Raw genomic sequence first — 21,449 nt, 5'->3', positions numbered from 1 at the left:
ACAGTGCTGCAGTCAGTAGAGAATAGGTAGCTAAAAATAATTGTATCTATATCAAATTAATTAAGTAGATGAGGGAGGTATGTGAACTGTTCCGTGAGCTTTGTAAATTACTCAACAACCAACTATAGGCTGCAGTAAGAAACTGAAAACCAGATTTACAAACATCTCAGAAATCATAACGAAACAAACCACCACCACAAAGAGGGAAGTTAGTCAGGAAATATCTCTATGTGAGAAAAAAAGATGATAATATTTGAGTCACTCGTGTCCACAGATGATATTCTGTACCCGCAAAAAGCTAAAACAAAAGGCTGGCTGTCACAAAACAGTCACATCTGGAGACCTCAAAACCTACTCTAGCGAGGCCTTTAACCTTGAACTGGAGAGCCTGGACTGGTCAGATGAGCTCAATGGTACACTGGTTGAAGAAACATGGCTTGGTTTCAAAACAAAATGTTCAACAATACTAAACAACATGGCCCCCTAAGAACCACCAGGGTAAAGAATTGCGCTGAGCCGTGGATGCACACCGAAATACTGACCGCTATGAAAACCAGAGACAAAAAATGCTCTGAGTTTCGTAAAAGTCAGTCAAAGCTTACCAAAAGCACGGTACTCCAAGCCAACGTGACTGAACTCAAACTGGAAAGAAACAGACTAAGAAATTACGTAAACTCCATGATCAAAACTGCAAAAAAAAAATTCATCAATGACATAACTGAGGAAAACAAAAACAAACCACGTGAACTTTGGAAATTACTCAATAATCAACTAGGCTGCAGTAAAAAAAACTTAAAACCAGATTCTCAAACATAAACGGACAACACGCTCATCACAGACAAACTGGATGTAGCCAATTACTTAAACATTTTCTTCACAAACATAGCCACAACACTGGTAAACAAACTACCCTCCCACTCAGGGCATTATGGGGTAGAGCACATAGTAGCATACTACAAGAACCTAGGGGTCCACAATGACGACTTCAAACTGGAAATGGTAACAACAGATGAGGTACTCAAAAAACTGAGCACCCTCCAACCGAACAAGGCCACTGGCCATGACAACATCCCCTCCAAATTCCTCAGAGACTCAGCAGCCGCCATCACCCCAGTCATCACACACATAATAAACCTGTCCATAAAACAGGGACACGTCCCCAAGGACTTCAAAATTGCGAGACTAACACCCCTGGCAGCAAATTAGACCCAGGCAACTACCGCCCTGTTTCTATCCTTACCTCCATCTCGAAAGTCATGGGAAAAATAGTATACGAACAGGTCTAAAAGTACCTCGCGGAAAAAAATCAAATCTACGAATTCCAATCTGGCTTCAGAAAATCCCACTCCACTGACACATGCCTTCTCTATTTAAACGACCACATCAAACAAGAGGTGGACGCGGGCAAATACTGCGGCATGGTCATGCTGGACCTACAAAAGGCCTTCGACACTGTCAATCACACCATTCTGATTGACAAGCTAAAAGCAATTGGTTTTGATAGTCTATCAGTGAGCTGGATGCAATCCTACCTGGAGGGGAGAGAACAGATGGTGGAGGTAAACGGTACCCTATCCCCCCCCCCTCACAGTGAGCTGTGGTGTTCCACAAGGAAGCATACTAGGACCGCTACTGTTCCTAATTTATGCAAATGACATGTCGTCAGCTTGTGACTGCAACTTGTTCCTGTTTGCGGACGACTCAGCCCTGCTGGTCTCTGACAGGAACAAGTTACAGGTTGAAAAAACCCTCAGCTCGGAACTCGGCAAAATCTGCATATGGCTCGCTGATAACAAACTATTACACATGGGCAAAACAGAGTCCATTCTCTTCGGTTCAAATAACAAACTCAGCAAGACCGACGGCTTCTCAGTTACAGTGGGTGACAATATTGTCACAAGGAAAGATGAAATTATACCTGGGCTCCATCCTAGAGGCAAATCTTTCCTGTGACAAAATGGCATCCAATGTAATAAAAAAAAGTCAACCAACGAACTCGATTCTTGTACCGGATCTCCTCTCTGGTAAACAAGAATACCCTGAAGACTCTGGCAGGAGCACTCATTCAAGGGTACTACGACTATGCTTGCACCTCATGGTACCAAAGTACCTCAAAGGCGATAAAAACAAAATTACAAACATCTCAAAACAAACTGGTCAGACTACTGCTTGACCTTACTCCTAGAACCCACCTCACTCCTGCCCACTTTGACAACCTAGGATGGCTTAGAGTAGACGACAGAGTACAGCAACTTGCAATGGGCCTGGTCTACAAGATACACTACACCCAGTGGTGCAGTCGTAATATGGGAACTGCCCAAACGCCACGCGCACAGAACAGATGATTATTATGCATAAATGTTTTAAATTTAATTGTAGTTACAATTTCTTTAATTGAATTAACTTAAACTAGAAAAGTAAATACAAACTAAATTAACAATGTAACTTACAGAAGGACAGTTTCCTTCAGAGACTGAAGCACAACTTAATGTCTCATCCTTCCAGTCGGGACCACAGATCAAGCAACCCCCCACCAGCTCTTCTCTTTGTTATGCTATCGGTATCCTATTATTATGCAAAGTCTAGGTGATAAGTGCCGGCCGGCGTGACGAGTCCAGTGACAATTGTGAACGCATTTTTGTGTGCGCGCGTGCACATCCGCGCGCACTTCTGCCTCAGTGATCTACTACAACGGCGTGTAACCGCGTGTGTGCACGACTGCATCGCTGACTACACCACAAAGATACCCATGTACCAGTCAAAATACTTCCTAAAGGTCAGTGAAGTCCACAACCACAACACCAGAGGGAGTTCCACAAATCATGTGCAACCCAGATTCGGCTCAAACAAGGGACTAAACACGTTTAGCAATTATGCCACAATAATGTGGAACGCCCTACCCACAGCCGTAAAGGAATGTGAATCACTACCCTCCTTCAAAACCTCTCTCAAAGAGCACCTACGGGTGGCTGTAATTAGAAACTGGCCCATGTAAATGTCAAAATCCCCCCCACTCCCCACCAACCCCCTCTAATGTAGTTTCATCCCCTTCGGATTTCTATTTTTTTATTATGTTCTCTTCTTCTTACACAGTATATTTCTTGTATGTCATAAATGTCTTGATGAATTGAAAATGGAGGACTCTTTTTCTGGTCTTCATCCTCTTAGCAGTTTGTATTGAGCTGTACTGTATTGTACCCATTCTTCAATCTGTTAATAAAGTTTTCAATCAATCAATCAATCCTTGAAGAATGAGTTTCGACTAGTCCTCTAGTTTAGGGAGGATAGACTCTGCAGTTCCGTCTGTGGTAGGAAGCCGGTTCCACCACTAGGGGGCTAGGAGGGAGAAGCGTTGATTGATTGAAAACTTTATTAACAGATTGCAGAATGTACAGTACAGTACAGCTCAATACACACAATTGTTAAGGGGCTGCAGACCAGAGAAAGACTTTCGTCTTGTTTACATCAGGGTCCCCCATTTTCAATTCATCATAACATATGACATACACGACATACAGATAGACAGTACTGCTACATATTTTTTTTATCCACTTTTTCACCTCTTTTTCTATTTTCTCCCATCCCAATTCCATTGTGCCAATTCTCCCCTCCCCTGTCTTGAACGTTGCTCGCATATGCCCCCCACTGGCTAGTTGTAGGGAGGATAGAAGCCTTGCATGACGTGTCCCCTCCGGTACACGAGGAGGCAGCCTGTCACATCTTTTCACCTGCCAGCGCAGACTCTCATTGGCGAGGTGTAACGTGTGGGAGGCTCACACTACCCCCGCCATTTCCTGTCTCTGCTGTGCAGGTGTCCCCAACCGACCTGTAGGAGTCGCTGTCCACAACGTCCAGATTACCACCCATCGACTTCCACCCGCTAATTAGTATGACGGCTGGCAACGCCGACAGCCGGAGTTGAACCCGGTGTCTCTTGCGTTGGTGACGAGCACAATGTCCGCTGCGCCACCCAGCCGCCTACAGCACTATACATCTATACATTTATGACATACCAGATTTGCAAATACAGTGCTGTTTGTGATACAAAAAGAGTCTAAAAAAGAGAGTATATACATTTGACGTAGAAACTGTACATTGGAGGAGGTTGGGTAGGTGGAGTGGGGGGGGGGGGTTGGGTGGGGGGACTGTACATTGGAGGTGGTTGGGTGGGTGGGGTGGGGGGGGTTGGGTAGGCGGGGGGGGGGGAACTGTACAACTGTACAAGCAAAACTGTACATTGGAATATCGACTAAACCATACTTGGTTCCAAGAGGAGGGTCTTGTGTATTCTTGGGTTAGGTAATTTACTGTACATTGGAGGGGGTTGGGTTAGGACATTTACAGGGGCCAGTTTCGAATTGCAGTCTCCCGTAGGTGTTCTTTGAGAGTGGTTTTGAAAGTGGGTAGTGATTCACATTCCTTTACAGCTTTGGGTAGGGCGTTCCACATTGATGTGGCATAATTGCGAAAACGTGTTTAGTCCCTTGTTTGAGCCGAATCTGGGTTTAACATGATTTGTGGAGCTCCCTCTGGTGTTGTGGTTGTGGTATTCACTGACCTTTGGGAAGTATTTTGACATGTACACTTGGACACTTGGACTAATAATGCATTCAGTCATTTGGACGGAGTTGTTAAAACTCACTCCACTCAAATCAATAGAGTTATATTTCACTCTATTCAAATCAAATTTAAAGTGACGTGGCTGGGATAAATGTGCCAGTCAGTCAGACAAAACAAATTCCTGGACCAAGGTCGAACCATGAGCTGCTGGAGTCGAAGGCCTTCTGGGAGATAAGAGTGGCAAGCGGCTTCCCCCACCCCCAATCCCTACCCAATCCCCCCTCCCGCGTGTACGCCCGGCGCCACTCCCACGATGGTGACGGCAGCCGACTAGTACGCGCGCTGGAGGGGGGGAGCCCTGTAACAACCCCAACCCACTCCCCCCTCCTTCCGTACATGGCGCTGCCTATGACGGCTGCCAGTCTGTTTGCGGTGGTGAATACGCATATGTCTCAAGGCTCTGTACCATTATTACTATCTAAAATGTAATAATTGTGGAATATTACTGTAATGAGCTGTATGTGTATGATCCAAGCGTCCTACGATCCTCATAGGAGCATAACAGAAAAAAGCATTCCATGTGAAGGTATTCTGTATTTTTGCATGTCAACTAATAAAGAAACTTGAACTTGAACTTGTATCTTAGTCGTGTAGTGTATCTTGTAGACCAGGCCCATTCCAAGTTGCTGTACTCTGTCTTCTACTCTAAGCCATCCTAGGTAGTCAAAGTGGGCAGGGGTGAGGTGGGTTCTAAGAGTAAGGTCAAGTAGTAGTCTGACCAGTTTGTTTTGTGATGTTTGTAATCTTGTTTTTAGCGCCTTTGAGGTACTTTGGTACCATGAGGTGCAAGCATACTAGTCGTAGTACCCTTGAATGAGTGCTCCTGCCAGAGTCTTCAGGGTATTCTTGTTTACCAGAGAGGAGATCCGGTACAAGAATCTAGTTCGTTGGTTGACTTTTTTGATTACATTGGATGCCATTTTGTCACAGGAAAGATTTGCCTCTAGGATGGAACCTAGGTAATTTCGTCTTTCCTTGTGACAATATTGTCACCCACTGTAACTGAGAAGCCGTCGGTCTTTCTGAGTTTGTTATTTGATCCGAAGAGAATGGACTCTGTTTTACCCAGATGTAATGATAGTTTGTTATCAGCGAGCCAGGTGCAGATTCTGCCGAGTTCTGAGCTAAGGGTTTTTTCAACCTGTAACTTGTTCTTGTCAGAGACCAGCAGGGCAAGAACAGGTTGCAAGAACAGGTTGCAGTCACAAGCTGACGACATGTCATTTGCATAAATTAGGAACAGTAGCGGTCCTAGTATGCTTCCTTGTGGAACACCACAGCTCACTGTGAGGGGGGGATAGGGTACCAGTGGCGGCTCTACCACTAGGGGCGCTAGGGCGCCGACCCACCTGCTGGCCAGCTGCTGTTAAATCAGAGAACAAGACAATAAAACTTTTTCGTTTTTGTGTTTTATAGCCCTATAAATAATATAAACATGTTTAAAATTAATAATATTTACTCATTTTAAGTATGTTTGTATTTCCAATGCACAATATAACGTTATTATCTAAATTAAAAAAACATAGTTTTCATGGGCAGGAAGTGATGTTTTTTTTAATTTTTTCGTATTTCTCGCCCGGGCAAGAAGCGATAGCGCTCTGCGTGCGCGTCACAGTTTGATCGCTGTCTCCGTCACAGCCAATCAGTGCATACGGCGTTGTGCGCTGAAATATGACTATTATGTTGGAATCCGAGCGCGATTTGAAGCGGTCTAGCCAGCAGCGTGTGAACTTCCGTGAAGAATTTCCATAGCCGCATTTTGCGGAGACGCTCTCTGATTGGCCGACGCGATGCCAGTTTTTTTCCATTGCCGCATTTCTCGGGTTGGTTAGAGAGAGAATGCAACTCAGTCGACTCGTCAACAACAACAGCAACTACACTGAGCTTAGGCACTCTTTCAAAGTTGGTTAAGGTTAGAGTTTGTCTTAGAGCATGGCGATAGAACGCCAGGTAGTTTGCAGGCTGTTCGAGGCGGAAATGGACAAAGACACAGCTCTTGGCTAACTAACAACAAGCTATATTATGGAGGCAGTGTGGAGGGACATGTATGGACAATGGATGGACATCAACACAGGCTGGATGGACAATGCCATGGAGTGGATATACTTTATCAACAAGCCAACAACAAGGTAGATTAGCGATCTTAACTCTAGTTTAATACATGATACGTTGTCTACTGATGCCGCATAACGTTGTACTGCTAGCTGTTAGCTCCGTTAGCTTAGCTGGCCACATTGATCCGAGAGACAGAGAGATCGTCTATGTTTGAATGAATGAATGAATGAGAACTTTATTAACAGATTGCAGAATGGGTACAATACAGTACGGCTCAATACACACAATTGTTAAGGGGATGCAGACCAGAGAAAGACGTTTGTCTTGTTTACATCAGGGTCCCAGATTTTCGATTCATATCGATAGTTTAATAGCTAGCCTTGGCTCGTTTAACAATATGCAAAATATGTGTACAGCCCTGTACTCATACTGAAGTTATTCTTGGTATATAATAGGTCTGATTGTGTAACGAATCGATTCCACGTCGCGCTGTGTGTGAGAGAGAGAAGGAGAGAGGGAGAGATCTGCCTGTGTTTGTAGACGGGCAAGTTTTGTTTCTAACTTTTCTATTTATATATTGTGTTTCAAGTTGTGAATTAGAGTCTAGACTATACTTTATTTGACTGGTTGTGTGTTGTTGTAGTAACAGCTGAGCGACTCGTTCATAAGAGCCGATTCATTGCCGTGAGCGTGAGTCGAATCGCTCACGTCTTGCCATGAGTGTTGCGTGGTACTGTACTGTACTGTACAAAATATTTGGTATAGCGCCCCTAGTGGCGAATACCCACCGGCCGCCACTGTAGGGTACCGTTTACCTCCACAATCTGTTCTCTCCCCTCAAGGTAGGATTGCATCCAGCTCACTGATAGACTATCAAAACCAATTGCTTTTAGCTTGTAAATCAGAATGGAGTGATTGACAGTGTCGAAAGGCCTTTTGTAGGTCCAGCATGACCATGCCGCAGTATTTGCCCGCGTCCACCTCTTGTTTGATGTGGTCGTTCAAATAGAGAAGGCATGTGTCAGTGGAGTGGGATGTTCTGAAGCCAGATTGGAATTCGTAGATTAGATTTGTTTCCGATAGGTACTTTTCGACCTGTTCGTAGACTATTTTTTCCATGACTTTCGAGATTGAGAATAGAAACAGGGCGGTAGTTGATGAATTGAAAATGGGGGACCCTGATGTAAACAAGACGAAAGTCTTTCTCTGGTCTGCATCCCCTTAACAATTGTGTGTATTGAGCTGTACTGTGTTGTACCCATTCTGCAATCTGTTAATAAAGTTTTCAATCAATCAATCAATTGCCTGGGTCTAATTTGCTGCCCTTTTTGTGCAGAGGGGTCACTCTCGCAATTTTGAAGTCCTTGGGGACGTGTCCCTGTTTTATGGAGAGGTTTATTATGTGTGTGATGACTGGGGTGATGGCGGCTGCTGAGTCCAGGGGCGTCGTTTTTGTATGGCAAGGTATGGCACTCGCCATACCTTGGCAAATTTAAATTAAAAAATTAAAAAATATATATATATATTTTTTTTAATTACAAATTTGTATGTTGATTTAGAATTCGAATGCCAACATTATGAACGAAGCTTCGAACTATTCGGTACAGCCCTAGCATGTTTTGATATTGTCAATTATCTCACTTTTACTAGGTGACTTTTACTGTGATTAACTGAAATATGCCACAAAAAAAGGAAAATGGACATAGACGTTTTTTAATCAAAGGGCAGCAGAGACAAGTGATACAGGGACACAGGTATGGTCTTACAATGGCTTAACCCATACTTTTTGTGAACATGTTTTTGATACTACATTCTGTTGAACACACACCTCAAAACCGTACCTAAGGTAAATTGGCTCAATTGCAAGAAAAATAATAGACAGTTATGATATTACATTCTGCATAATTTGTATGCAAAATATTGTGGTTCCCTGCTTTAGTCTGTTGACACATTTCTATACAAAAAATGCTTGTGTAGTCCTGTGTCATACCTAAATGTCATATAAATGAATTGTATAGAAACAACTCACCAAAAGTGACTATTGCACAACTGATTTGACCAAAAAAAATACACCAATTTGAATGGAGGACTTTAACTTTTACGGAGTACGATGTACCGAGTACTATTTTATCTGGGTATTTTTACTTAAGTAAAGGAACTGTGTACTTATTCCACCACTGGTATTTGAACAGTGACACATTGATTTTCAGCCCTGTCTCATTACTTTGGATGTGAAATGACAGGTCTGCCAAGTCTATTACAATTCTAACAATCCAGTAACATTCCATATATTAGTACAATGCCACCAAAGCTATGAGCAGAGCAGAGAATCTTAGAAGCAGAGAAAGTGGCGGCCAGGAGGATGAAACTTGCCGGCCATTGCCACAGACATAGAGAACTTCCAGCCAGCAAGATGGTGCCGTGAGATCCATCACACGGGCGTCGGTCACAAGACGTCCCACGCCGACATACGTTGACGTGCTTAGGAGAGATGCAGGAGTGGACAGGACAACCCATCATCTATGCACACACTCACTTTTAAACAATCACTCACCTTATTACTTTTATCTATTTATTAAAGAGATTTGCACTACATTTATACCTCATTTGCACCTTACCTTAAAGTTCTGTACCTCACTGTCTGCATTTGTACTTCAGTTTAAAAAAATTTACTCACTGTACTTAGATTGTAAATAGACTGTACTTTAGATTGTATATTCCTCTTTTACACTCTCAGGGGCTCAGAACCAAGCATTTCACCATAAAGTACATGTATTTTATTTGTATTGTGACAACTAATAAACTACTTGAAACTTGAGAATTCTGTGGAGCTTGCTGTATGTATGGACGACCGAGAAGACACTCCGTTGTCAAGCTCGTCTGAGGATGACCAAATGAGAAGCTTAGGATTGTAGAAACAACATGAATGAATGAATGAATGAAAACTTTATTTAACAGATTGCAGAATGGGTACAATACAGTACGGCTCAATACATACAATTGTTAAGGGGATGCAGACCTGAGAAAGACGTTTGTCTTGTTTCCATCAGGGTCCCCCATTTTCAATTCATATAGACATTTATGACATACACAACATACATGACATTTATGGCATAGGGACATATAGGTATTTAGTACTGATACATTTGTGACATAAACGGTATTCAAATATACAGTAGTTACCCCTAGATCCTGACAGAGTATATACATACGATGAGGAGGGGACTGTACATTAGGAGGGGGTGGGTGGGTGGGAGAGAAATATACATACGGCGGGGAGGGAATATATACATGCGGTGGGGAGGAGACTGTCTATTAGGAGGTGGTGGGGGTTTTGGGCATTTACGGTGGCCAGTTTCGAATTGCAGCCTCTTTAAGAGCGGTTTTGAATGTGGGCAGGGATTCACATTCCTTTACAGCTTTGGGTAGGGCATTCCACATTGTTGTGGCATAATTGCAAAACGTGTTTAGTCCCTTGTTTGAGCCGAATCTGGGTTTAACATGGTTTGTTGAGCTTCCTCTGGTGTAGTGGTTGTGGTATTCACTGACCTTTGGGAAGTATTTTGACATGTACATGGGCACCCCGGTCGTATAGTGTATCTTGTAGACCAGGCCCATTGCAAGTTGCTGTACTCTGTCGTCTACTCTAAGCCATCCTAGGTTGTCAAAGTGGGCAGGGGTGAGGTGGGTTCTGGGGTTCAGGTCAAGTAGTAGTCTGACCAGTTTGTTTTGTGATGTTTGTAATTTTGTTTTAAGCGCCTTTGAGGTGCTTTGGTACCATGAGGTGCACGCATAGTCATAGTACCCTTGAATGAGTGCTCCTGCCAGAGTCTTCAGGGTATTCTTGTTTACCAGAGAGGAGATCCGGTACAAGAATCTAGTTCGTTGGTTGACTTTTTTTATTACATATCCCACCATGCCCTGCCAAGGTTGCGTTATGCGTTATTGCTCAAACTATTTAAAACATATTGTGAGTAAATGTACTTTTATTAGTATAAAAGCTCACATTTTTATTAATTCAGTGAGATTATGGGGAACCTTTCTACTTTTAGTTCCACCACAGCTACAAACATTAGTATCCAAAGCTTATTCAGTAAATGTAACCAGTTGAAATGTCTTCAATCCATTATTTCTAAATAACTAACAGAAATTACAGGTCGTAATACAACCAGAGACCAAGAATACAACCAGAGACCAGTTGAAGATGTTGTTCTTTATTTAATTCAGGGAATAACAATACTGTCAGGTACACCAAGTTCAGCTCCAACAACCAACATTGGAAGACTACCGTTTCCTGTCAAATGCATTTCTCCTTTATTTTTTTTTTTTTATTGTTTTCCCTTCATAAAACATCTCTATCAGAGAGGGCTTGAATGATGCAAGACAGATTCACTTCCCTTTTTCTTGATCAGGAACAATCGACAGGTTTCTTCCGCCCTTAAAATCTTCACAGGTGGGTTAAAGTATACAAGACCGTCGGTAAAATAATATATTTTTTTGCTATATGTATAACAAAAGACATTCACACCAAATGCACAGACAGAAGACGCGGGAGACAAAACACCAAATGTAGACACGACCAGGGTTTTAGTGCCTCTCGGGAGCTACCAACAGCCGTACATGAAGGACAACTAACCCCATCCCGTCATATAATAATATCTTGGGACACTTCCTTAGAATAGAACAGGGCTAGAATAGAAAGAGAACTCTCCAGTGTAGAAGAACGATTCGACTCATGTTGGCTGTGGCCCCGGAACCCTGGGATCAAGTTGTAGTGTTCGGCGGTGCCAAGCAACAGCACCACATGGTGGCGTAGCCAGTAAACTGTACGCTTACTTTATTTAAGTCCCATGTATTTCTGACCCCATGTTGTTCTGAAATGTTCCCCTTGAGATCTGCATTGGAAAAGTCAAGGGAGAAATAAATAAAAAGCATTTTTGCACGACTGTTAATGGGATCCAAAGAAAAAGAGAAAGAAAAAAAAAAAGATTAAGATCGACATGAACTAAGTAAGCGATAACTTTTGTCTTATTAAGCTACACATTCCGTACTCTATCCGTTTTAACTTCAGTTATAGTTTCGTCCCGTGTATTCTCAAAATATGTTCCCTTGAAGTGGTCCTTTTATTTTTTTTAAAGTGGTCCCGTCAACCGACTTTGACCTTACATTGACTTGACCTTCTCATATGCTGCCTTGTTTAAACGGTTGCACATCTAATGGAATCAGAGGGTTGTGAGGGTTAGCTAGGTCAATAAAATATTTGGAAGGTTTTCTTTCCGGAGAGGGGGGGGGGGGGTGAGGAGGAAGAGGTGCTCCTCATCCTCCTACGCCTGGAACTCGAGGCCAAGGCCGAGCTTGTGGCCGCCGGCGTTGATGTTCTTGCCATCGAGGAGAGCAGAGAGGGTCAGCTTGATGCCTATGAACACATAAAGACAAGACCAAACATTTAAAATGTTACCTGAATTTCTATGTCACTTTTTGTTAGTTTTTTTGTTCTCGAAAAGGAAAGCAAGGTTTTGGAATAGATACCTTGAAATAGTCTAATGTTAGGTGGTAATTGACCCATCTCAAGCCCCACTATCTTTTCTTGATCGTTTGTCCTATCACTCAGGGATTGGAGGATCAATAAAAGGGGGCAGGGTTAATTTCATCCAACATCACAGGATGAAGTAACTTTAGTAACAGGGACAAGGAGATCATAGTTACCTACACCAGTATGCATGTTTCAAGTTCATTCTGTGTAGGATTTATAATAAGAAAAAATAAATAACGCACATCCTCCGTTTCTTGGTGCTGAGCAAAACTGTAAAAACAGTAATACATAAAACCTAAGCTTATACTTGAAAAAGACCGGAAGGGTCGGTCGAAACGTTGTATCCACTGCTATTATTTTGTCAATTAAAACACCTTGGAGCATCAAGTGAGTTGCGAGCCCCGCTTTGTTTTATAGGATTTATAATAAGTCATGATGGGGGTGACCATATTATCCACGTTAACACTTTCCGTGCCGGAGCTCGGTTCCCCGGAACCTCCTTGAATGCCGCCACCCACTTCAATGTTAGCGTTAAAAACGCCTAATCTATGTTTTAAATTATGGCTATGTGTCTAATCTGCCCGTCGCTTATCAATGACTCGTTTGCAGTCAACAGTCGAAATGGATTGTTTTTTTATCGGTTCATTTTCGTTTTATAGCATTTTGAAAAGCCCTCGTTTTCAAGGAAAATATAAAGATTCCGTGATAAGACATTTACTGGAATATTCTAGAATACACAAAAACGTTGTAATTTTTCGGCCTATTTATGAATCGTTTTCAAATAAACGCTAGATTATCGATAGTATATGTGTACGTATGCACGCTATAGACGCAAGCTGAAAAATCGATTCTCTTATTTCCTCATCAGCGATCACAGCCAAACAGCCACATCACACATAGGGGACACGCTGTTATCTCAGCGAATACAGCTCCGATTACCCCAAGACTGGTAACATAGACTCCTTACCTTAGATCAGATGTTCGCCAAAAAGATTATTCCAATTCCTGATCGCCATTCCAAATATCAATCACGCTTATTGATTGATTATTGGCTGCTGTAAATATATATTCCAGGGTGATTTCCGTCTCGCGATCAGATCCCTCATCATCAGATCCATCGCCAGCACAATGGAGCCAGTTGGCTCCACCTCTACAGATCTACAGATCCCAGGTCAGTCTAATCTACTGCCTGCAGTTACACAGGGATAGACGATAGGGGGCGCTTTTTTCCATTCTGAGCTCCTACAGGGGCTGCTGTACCAACGGGAGACTCGGTTGATGAAATATGAATTCAGATCGCTAATAAAAAAATTAAACGATAATTGTCGTCGTCGGCACTCAATGGGGGGGCTAATAAAACGAGATATGATGTCGCTGGCACTCAATGTGTTAAGGGTGCAGCCACAGATTCACAGAGAACAGATGGAAGGCATTATGGTTTGTTTTTCAATTAGAACCTAGCTAATGCAACTGTGCATTTGCAAAAACAACAGCTTCGCTGACGGTCAAATACACAGGACACACAATTTTTTCATTTAATTCTATCTGTCAGTAAAAGTATCAAGCCTGGACCGGTACTCAATAAATCAGTCTATATTTAAATGTTCGGGTCTCAAAGCCATAGTTTATAAAAAAAAACACAAGTGCAAAGCACTGACCTGGCTTCAGAGTCTGAGTGTAGCCCAGGCCCACGAGGCTAGAGTTGTTCACCTTGGCCTGCAGGGGGAGACAAAGGACATAACACTCAGAACTAAAAAACACTACCAAGTTGTTACGTCATTTATGTCAAAATGTCAAGACTATACAGTAACAGTATACAGTTATACTGTATATTATCAATGAACCACTTGGTCAACGTCATGTTTCAATAAATAAGTATAATATTAATACTACTGTAGTTACACATTAGTGTTAAGAACAAGTTAAAGGACAACTTCCGGTTTGTGACGTTCAGGTGAGCAGCCACATGAAAGAGCTCCCGGTCAATGAATATAAAAAAAAGGAAGTAAAACAATTCAAATGAAATAAAAAGTGAGGATTCAAGGACAAAACATAAGAAACAATGAACACAAGGACAAATGAAAGAAGAACGACCCCAGATGAAACAAGTACACCGATGAAAAATATTCAACACGAGGCAATGACGCATCAGGTAGAGCAAGCTAGCGGGACGCTGAATGTCAATGCAGAGATACCCGGATGGGTAGAGAAGCTACAGGCTAACATACGAGATAGCTTACAAGCTAACATAGAGGCTAACCAGGCCACCACACAGATTGGATTAGAAGCAATGCGGAGCATACAATGTAACATTGAAAAATTCAACAGAGGTGGGATGAAATGTCGGAGCTATGTAGCAATAAAGACAATTCTGAAAAAGAAAGGAATCAGGTCCCAACAACGTGCAGGAGGCGGCGAGGGACATGGCGCGGAGAGGATGGAAGGTGCCGGGAGGGGAAGGAGAGAGGCCTACGCTGACGCAGAAGGAGAGGGCGCGCAGGTGGACCAGAACCGAGAGACGAGGACGAGGGCGGAAAGAGGAAAAGAGGGGACCTGAACTGATTCAAAGAACTATCAACTATGAAGAACGACAAAGGGACACGAGAAAGGGGCATGAAGGGCCATGGTGATCCGAGGAAGGATACAAGACTAAATCAACGTGGAAGAGTACTAGGGGTGCACGATATTGTTTTTTGACCCCGACATCGATAACTTTCTGCTCCTCAAGGTCGATACCGATACCGATATATATATATTTATTGTATTATAATATTTTTTTTTAAATGTATATTCCTGTAGTTTTGACCTAACCAGATTTATCATGACATGAGCGTTACTACTATGAACAAAACAAAGCCAAGAGAACAGTTTTGACTCTTCAAATAAAGTGACTATATTTATTTTTCCATATAATTTGAGTCGATCACAAAATTCACAATCCGTCAATGTCATTAACAATGTGTTTCCCTGAACAATGAGTGAACTAAAAACCAACAGGTATTGTGCTTTGTCAGGACTCAGCAGATAAAACATTTGACGCTATAGGAGAGGAGACTGTTGTGGTCTTGGTCCATGAAACAACTATTACTTGGCATTTATAGGACAGCACGCCTCAAAAAGAATTAAATAAACCAAACAAATCATCTCTGTCAAACGTCTTTCATTTAGCAAACGCCTCGTCAATAGGTACAAGCCCCGCCGGTTCCTTTGCAGCTGGCTTTGGATTCGCAGTAGCTTAGCCTTTAGCTGCTTGCACGCCATCGTCGGATTTTAATACACCATCGTAGCGGTGGTGATGTTTCAGGTGACTTATTAGGTTGGATGTGTTATAGCTTGTTGCCCCTTTCCCTCCTCGTGGAACTTCTGCATTTGTTACAAATAGCAAGCAAACTGTTTTCCTCTGAAACTTTGAAAAAGTCCCACACTACCAACGACGCCATCTTTGTTTACTATCTGTGCTGCTTCTGAAAGTTACGCGACTACGTCACAGCCAGGCATGAGAAAGGGAGCGGTGGATTTGTGAAAAACTCCCTCTTCCTAAACCACACGGTATCAGTCGTACCACAGTACTGGCAAAACGGGAGGAGCCTACAAAAAAACAAACGCCCTTCATCCCAATCCACCCACACCGGATTTCTTTTAACCAAAAAATGTATTATATTATCGGAGCTATCAATAATGTTATCGGGTTTATCGGGATGACGTCATAATTGCTGATATCGACCCGATAATTATCGTGCATCCCGAAAGAGTACCCAATACAAACATACACACGGGGGACCTGGTGATGAGAATAGATGCCAACGGAGGAAAAATAATTGAACAGTTACCCCAAGAAGTATAAAAAAATAACACCAGAATTTAGAATAATTAACGACATGATTACAATACACGTTATAGACAACGATTTGATAAAAAAAAAAAAAAAAAAAGGGACACGCTGATTAGGAAACATATTGGGGAATAATACATGTTGGACTGATATGAAGGAACTATAGGATTACAAGTGACACACAATACAAATAAACACAACAAATTCAGAGCATTGACCGGGAGCTCTGAGGCCATTCACGGAACAAATGTTGGACTTATATAGTGAGCAAGGGAGGAACCGTCACAAGAGGTTTCTTGCTTCGCCACTAGGCGGAGCCCTCTCAACAGGAGAGCCATTACTCCTCACCCACCAATAGGGACCGGGGGGAAAATAATAGACATAATAATACCTTGGAAGCACCAAATGTTATTTATTTATTTTGAGTAATGTTAGAATAGCAGCTGCAGTGGGGTCATGTATATTGTGGGGTCGTTGTGCGTGGGGTGGGGTGCTTTGTGACATGGGAGGTAGCGGGCTTGGCTCGGTGGGGGGGGGGGGTCTCCTTCCCTCTCCTCTACTGGGCCTGGCCCAATGTAATTCAAGGGACCAGTGTCGCTGAGTGGGGGAGTCCTATATAGCCTTTTTTTTGTTTTTGATCCACTTTTTCTCCCATTTTCTATATTTTCTCCCATCCCAATTTTTGTATCATCCAATTCAACCCTCCCCTGTCACGAACGCTGTTTCTTGCCTCCCACAAGCCGGCTGCAATGTGGACTAAGTCATACATAGCACAAGTCCCCTCCGGTACTTGAGGTAACAGCAGTCGCATCTTTTCACCTGCTCAGCTCGATCTCAGTGGCGAGGAGTAACGCGTGGGAGGCTCACGCTGCCCCCGACACTTCCTGATTCTACTGCGCAGGCGCACCAACCGACCTGTAGGAGTCGCTGTCCACAACGCCCGATCCCCACCCATCAGTTTCCCACCCCCTAATACGGCCAATGTGTATTAGTATGAACGACCAGCTAAACTGAAAGCAAATGTGGAGCGCTGGGCTCGAACAGGCGAGCCCAGCGTCTCCAGATCTCGTGGCGAGTGCCTTGCCCACTACGCCACGTAGCCGCCCCGGGAGTCCTATATAGCTTATTGTGTTTTCAGTTTTATCTTTTAAGTCATGTTAGAATAGCGGTTGCTATAAATGTACATAGTGATATCAGTGACATGGGAGGTACAGAAGTGGGCAGGCTGAGTTCAGTGGGGGGGAATGCCGGGGGGAGGGGCCATCGATCCGGCGGTTCGACCGGGGAGAGGGGGCCTTGCGTGTTGTGGAGTCGGTGGGGTGGGGTGGGGTTCCCTGGGGCCCTCGGCCGTGGTGGCCTGGGCGGTCTGGTCGCCGGGCCGGGGGCACACCGGGCTTGGGGTCAGGGGGCCATTGAGGCATGGTGCTTTGGCCTTCTGCGGGGCCTGGGCTTGGGGCTCTCGTGGGCCTGGCGGTCGGGACGGGGGCGGGTGGGGGCTCTGGGTGCTCTAACCCGCGCATGGTGGACCAGGATATGGGGGTGTTCTGTTTCTCTGGGAGGATGGCGGGAGTGAGAGGTTTCTCTTATGGGGGTCAGAGCGGCTGAGCTTTGCCCAACTGTGGGGTCTTGTGTGTTGTGGGGTCGATGTGCGTGGGGTGGGGTTCTATGTGACATGGGAGGTAGCGGGCTGGGCCCGGTGGGGAGGAGTCTCCTTCCCTCTCCTCTACTGGGCCTAGCCCCAATTTAATTCAAGGGACCCGTGTCGCAGGGGGCTTGGCCCCGCGCGTGTCGGACCTGGGATATGGGAGAGTTCTACTGGCTTAACTCAGTGGGGGGGAATGTCGGGGGGGGGGGGGGGGGCATCGTTTCCATGATTTGGCCTGGGAGAGTGGGGTCTTGTATGTTGTGGGGTCGTTGTGTGTGGGGTGGGGTGCTTGGTGACATGGGACGCGTGGGACGGACCTGGGATGTGGGGGAGTCCTATTTCTAGGGGTGGATGGCGGGAGGGGGGGTCCCTCTTATGGGGGTCTGGGCGGCTGAACGCAGCCGTATTCAAGGGGCCCATGTTAGTATATTGTTATGTTATTGATGTCAATGGCTGCGTTTACATGGACAGTTTATTCCCCTTTTCATTCGGAATTAACGTTAAATCCTATTTAAAGTTATCATGTAAACATCTGAAAATACTTAATTCCGAATGAAAATGGCCATTCCGAAATAAAATCCATTCCGATGTAAGTGGCCTGTTTATTCCGTTTATCATTCCGAATTAAAGCTTTTTCTGTCCATGTACCCAGCTTTTCACGCATTTTTCGGAATTAGTTCCCCCCGGTCTTTCTGCGCATGATCGCGCATAGGCTACAGTACACATAGATGATCGCGAACAGGGGCACATATTGTTCCATAGCATGCGCCTTCAGTTGATCATGACAAATCCTCTCTTACCTTGACGATTAAAAAGCCTCCATAATTTAGTAAATAAAGCTGTAGCCAGCCAGCTAGTATTGATGCTATACAAAATGCTATCCACATTAGCTACATAGCTAACCAACTAAATACAATGGTATCCTGAGGTAACGTTAAATACAACATTTGCTAGTCGAAATGACTGGACACACACAGGGACAAGTTAAACATCAATCAATTAATTTATTCCAACAGGTAGTTTGAGCTGCATGTGAGCCGCGGTCTTTCTCTCCTCGCCTTTGGAAACTAATGATGATGTTACGTTAGCTAGAAAAAGCACAGAACCGGCCGGCAAAAGTTAAGCTGCTAGCAACAGACACTATAATACTTCCGGTCGGGGGATTTCAAAATAAAAGAGCGACGTCTAAAAGCACCGGAAATACGTTTATTTTGTACATTATCTAACGTTAACACGAACCTAAACTAACTTTAGATTAGCTTAGGTTCGTGTAACGTTAGATATTGTAAAAAATAAACGTATTTATGGTGTTTTTAGACGTCGCTCTTTTATTTTGAAACCCCCCGCCCGGAAGTAAAAATGATGCTTATTTGTCTGCTTGTTATCAATGGGTTGGTTGAGAAGGGAAGTGTCATCTATCTAGGAACCTAGCTACATACGGGGTACAATGTTACATAGGCTGTGCGTCGATGTTGCAGAAGCATAAAGGCAGAGTGTCTGCAACACCTTTGCTTTGTCGATGTTGTGGTGCAGTTGCTTTGAAGTTGCTGTAGCATGTAGAGGCCTTTAACGTTAGCAGAATAGACACACCGAGAGTCTGGTTAATGTTGTTTGGTACGCTAGCACAGTAGCTGAGAATACCGGTCGCAGCTGTTTGTTTACTTCCGGTAAACGTAATGACGTTAACATCCTGTTTACGTTTACCCAATCAGAAGCCTTCCCAGCCCCAAACCTTACGATGACTCGAAAACTCCCGATTAGACAGTGACTTTCATGTAAACACCTTGTCGGAATTAAGATTTGACATGTAAACTCGCATGATTTTTTTTTACATCCGAATGATTTGATTCCGAAGTTATAATTCGGAATTGAAAGTCACCATGTAACCGCAGCCAATGTAATAGGGCTGACCTTCGAATTTCTTTTTGGAATTCGAATGAATTTTTTATTAAAAATAAAATAAATTTTTTATTTTTATTTATTTTTATTTTGTGGGACTTGTACAGCACTTTGTTCAACTTTGTCAGTGCTGTAAAGTTTAAACCTTTTTAAATCTTTGCTTTCATGAAGCAGCCATTTGAGGCTTTATAAAAGCAGCACAATGAACACAAATCTGTCAGTGCAGAGTGAACCCGTCGTTATTTGCCGAATGTCTTCCCCCCCACTCTGTCTCCCATTCCTCCTCTATCTCTCTCTACTGGACTGCCCAGTAGAAATAAAGCGATAAACGCTTAAAAAAAAAAAAAAAAAAAAAAAGAATAGAGAGAGAGGCAGTTGATTTAGCAAAATAAAAAAAATTATATAAAAATTATTCTTATTTTTTTTTATATATTCGAATTTTATTTTCATATTCGAAGCCCATGTCCATCGAACAAAGCTTCGAAGTATTTAAGACAGCCCTACAATGCAAGTATTGTCTAAGTGTTGTATGTCTATAAATGTCAATACAAATTTAAGTTTAAAAAAGAAAGAACAAGTTAAAGGCAAAATGAGTAGATTTGTCCTGAAAAAAACTTAATCCCTCTCAATCATAATTTATGACCGACTAGAAAGTCTCTGCTCCAGTTTTCAAAAGGAAATGGCTCTACCTAAAGTTAAACCTAAAATATGACTCTGACAACATTTTTAGTGGCTATTTGTTATGATATTGCTGGATCTTGAGTCATATTTGATCTGCAATGCCTAGTTTGATCTACACATTGTTTTGGTGGTGCTCTAGTGACATCTAGTGGCTGACACTTTTGTAACAACAACCTGATATTCACATTGATGACCATGTATTTTAGATATTCTGCAATAGGTTATAAATGGGCTTGATTTATTTATTTATATATATATTTTAGGGCTGTCAGTTTATCGGGTTAATTAGATGAATTAATTTAAAATTTATAAAAAAATCGTTTTCTTTTTTATAATATATATATATATATATATATATTTCTTTAATCTCATTCATTCCATAAGAACATAGAATAAACATTTACAGACTTTTTTATCTTTTATTTTTTTTAATGGTCCATTTGCATGTTCTTGGCATCTGATTCTAGGGACATCTATGGATCTCAGGGAATGTATTCCCAGTGTCAGAAATACTGTGTCTGTTACTAGGCTTGAGTAAATTGTATTGAACCAAATGAGAATATCAATTAAATTCTTTTATTTTTATTTTTTTTGACTGTGAATAACACCATGCTAAAATTGACCAGACCTGAAAAATCTAAGCAAATAAATAAAGGGAAGATGATTAAACAGAAGGTTTTGTAGATACAGTACTGAATTCTGCCATCCGGACACATGCAATTTGAAATATGATTATAGAATATAAAATATCAGGCCTAAAATGGTTATGCGATTAATTAGATTAATTAATTACAAATCCTGTAATTAATTAGATACATTTTTTGAATCACCTGACAGCACTAATATATTTTTAAGGGGGATTCACAGCACATTTTAACCTCCATTATCACAATTTTCACTTACAGAGAAGGAGGCGTCGTCATCAATCTGGTACTTGGCGGCGATGCCAAAGCGGGTGTTGCTGTTGCCGGCGGTCCAGGCCAGGTTGACTGCCGTCTCCAACTGCTCGTTCACCTTCTGGTAGATGGAGCCACCAAACTCGGTCCCATCGTTTCTGAGAAAACAAAGTTTTGAAATGATATTACAATGTTGACACTTTATTTCTGTACCTCCGTTATGAGGTTGTTGCATAGGGACATAATAACTGCAAGATATGAGGATATGATATTTTCATTTATAATGCA

At 42.7% G+C, this 21,449-nt stretch overlaps 1 protein-coding gene across 2 annotated transcripts in view; it reads right to left on the bottom strand.

The window, feature by feature from the left end:
* Nucleotides 1-10,873: 10,873 nt before the first annotated feature.
* Nucleotides 10,874-21,449, bottom strand: part of vdac1 (voltage-dependent anion channel 1) — a 32,103-nt gene continuing 21,527 nt past the window's right edge. For both annotated transcript variants that reach the window (XM_084320658.1, XM_084320657.1), the window contains 3 exons: nt 21,169-21,319; nt 13,867-13,924; nt 10,874-12,091 (listed from right to left, as the gene is read on the bottom strand). In XM_084320658.1, coding sequence (XP_084176784.1) covers nt 12,000-12,091; nt 13,867-13,924; nt 21,169-21,319 — 301 coding nt within the window. In that variant the 3' untranslated portion in view covers nt 10,874-11,999. The remainder of the gene's footprint in view (nt 12,092-13,866; nt 13,925-21,168; nt 21,320-21,449) is intronic.

This window comes from Notolepis coatsorum (assembly GCF_963971535.1).
Source record: "Notolepis coatsorum genome assembly, chromosome: 8".
In the NCBI taxonomy this organism is placed as follows: Eukaryota; Metazoa; Chordata; class Actinopteri; order Aulopiformes; family Paralepididae; genus Notolepis; species Notolepis coatsorum.
This window is presented reverse-complemented; position numbering and strand designations above follow the sequence as displayed.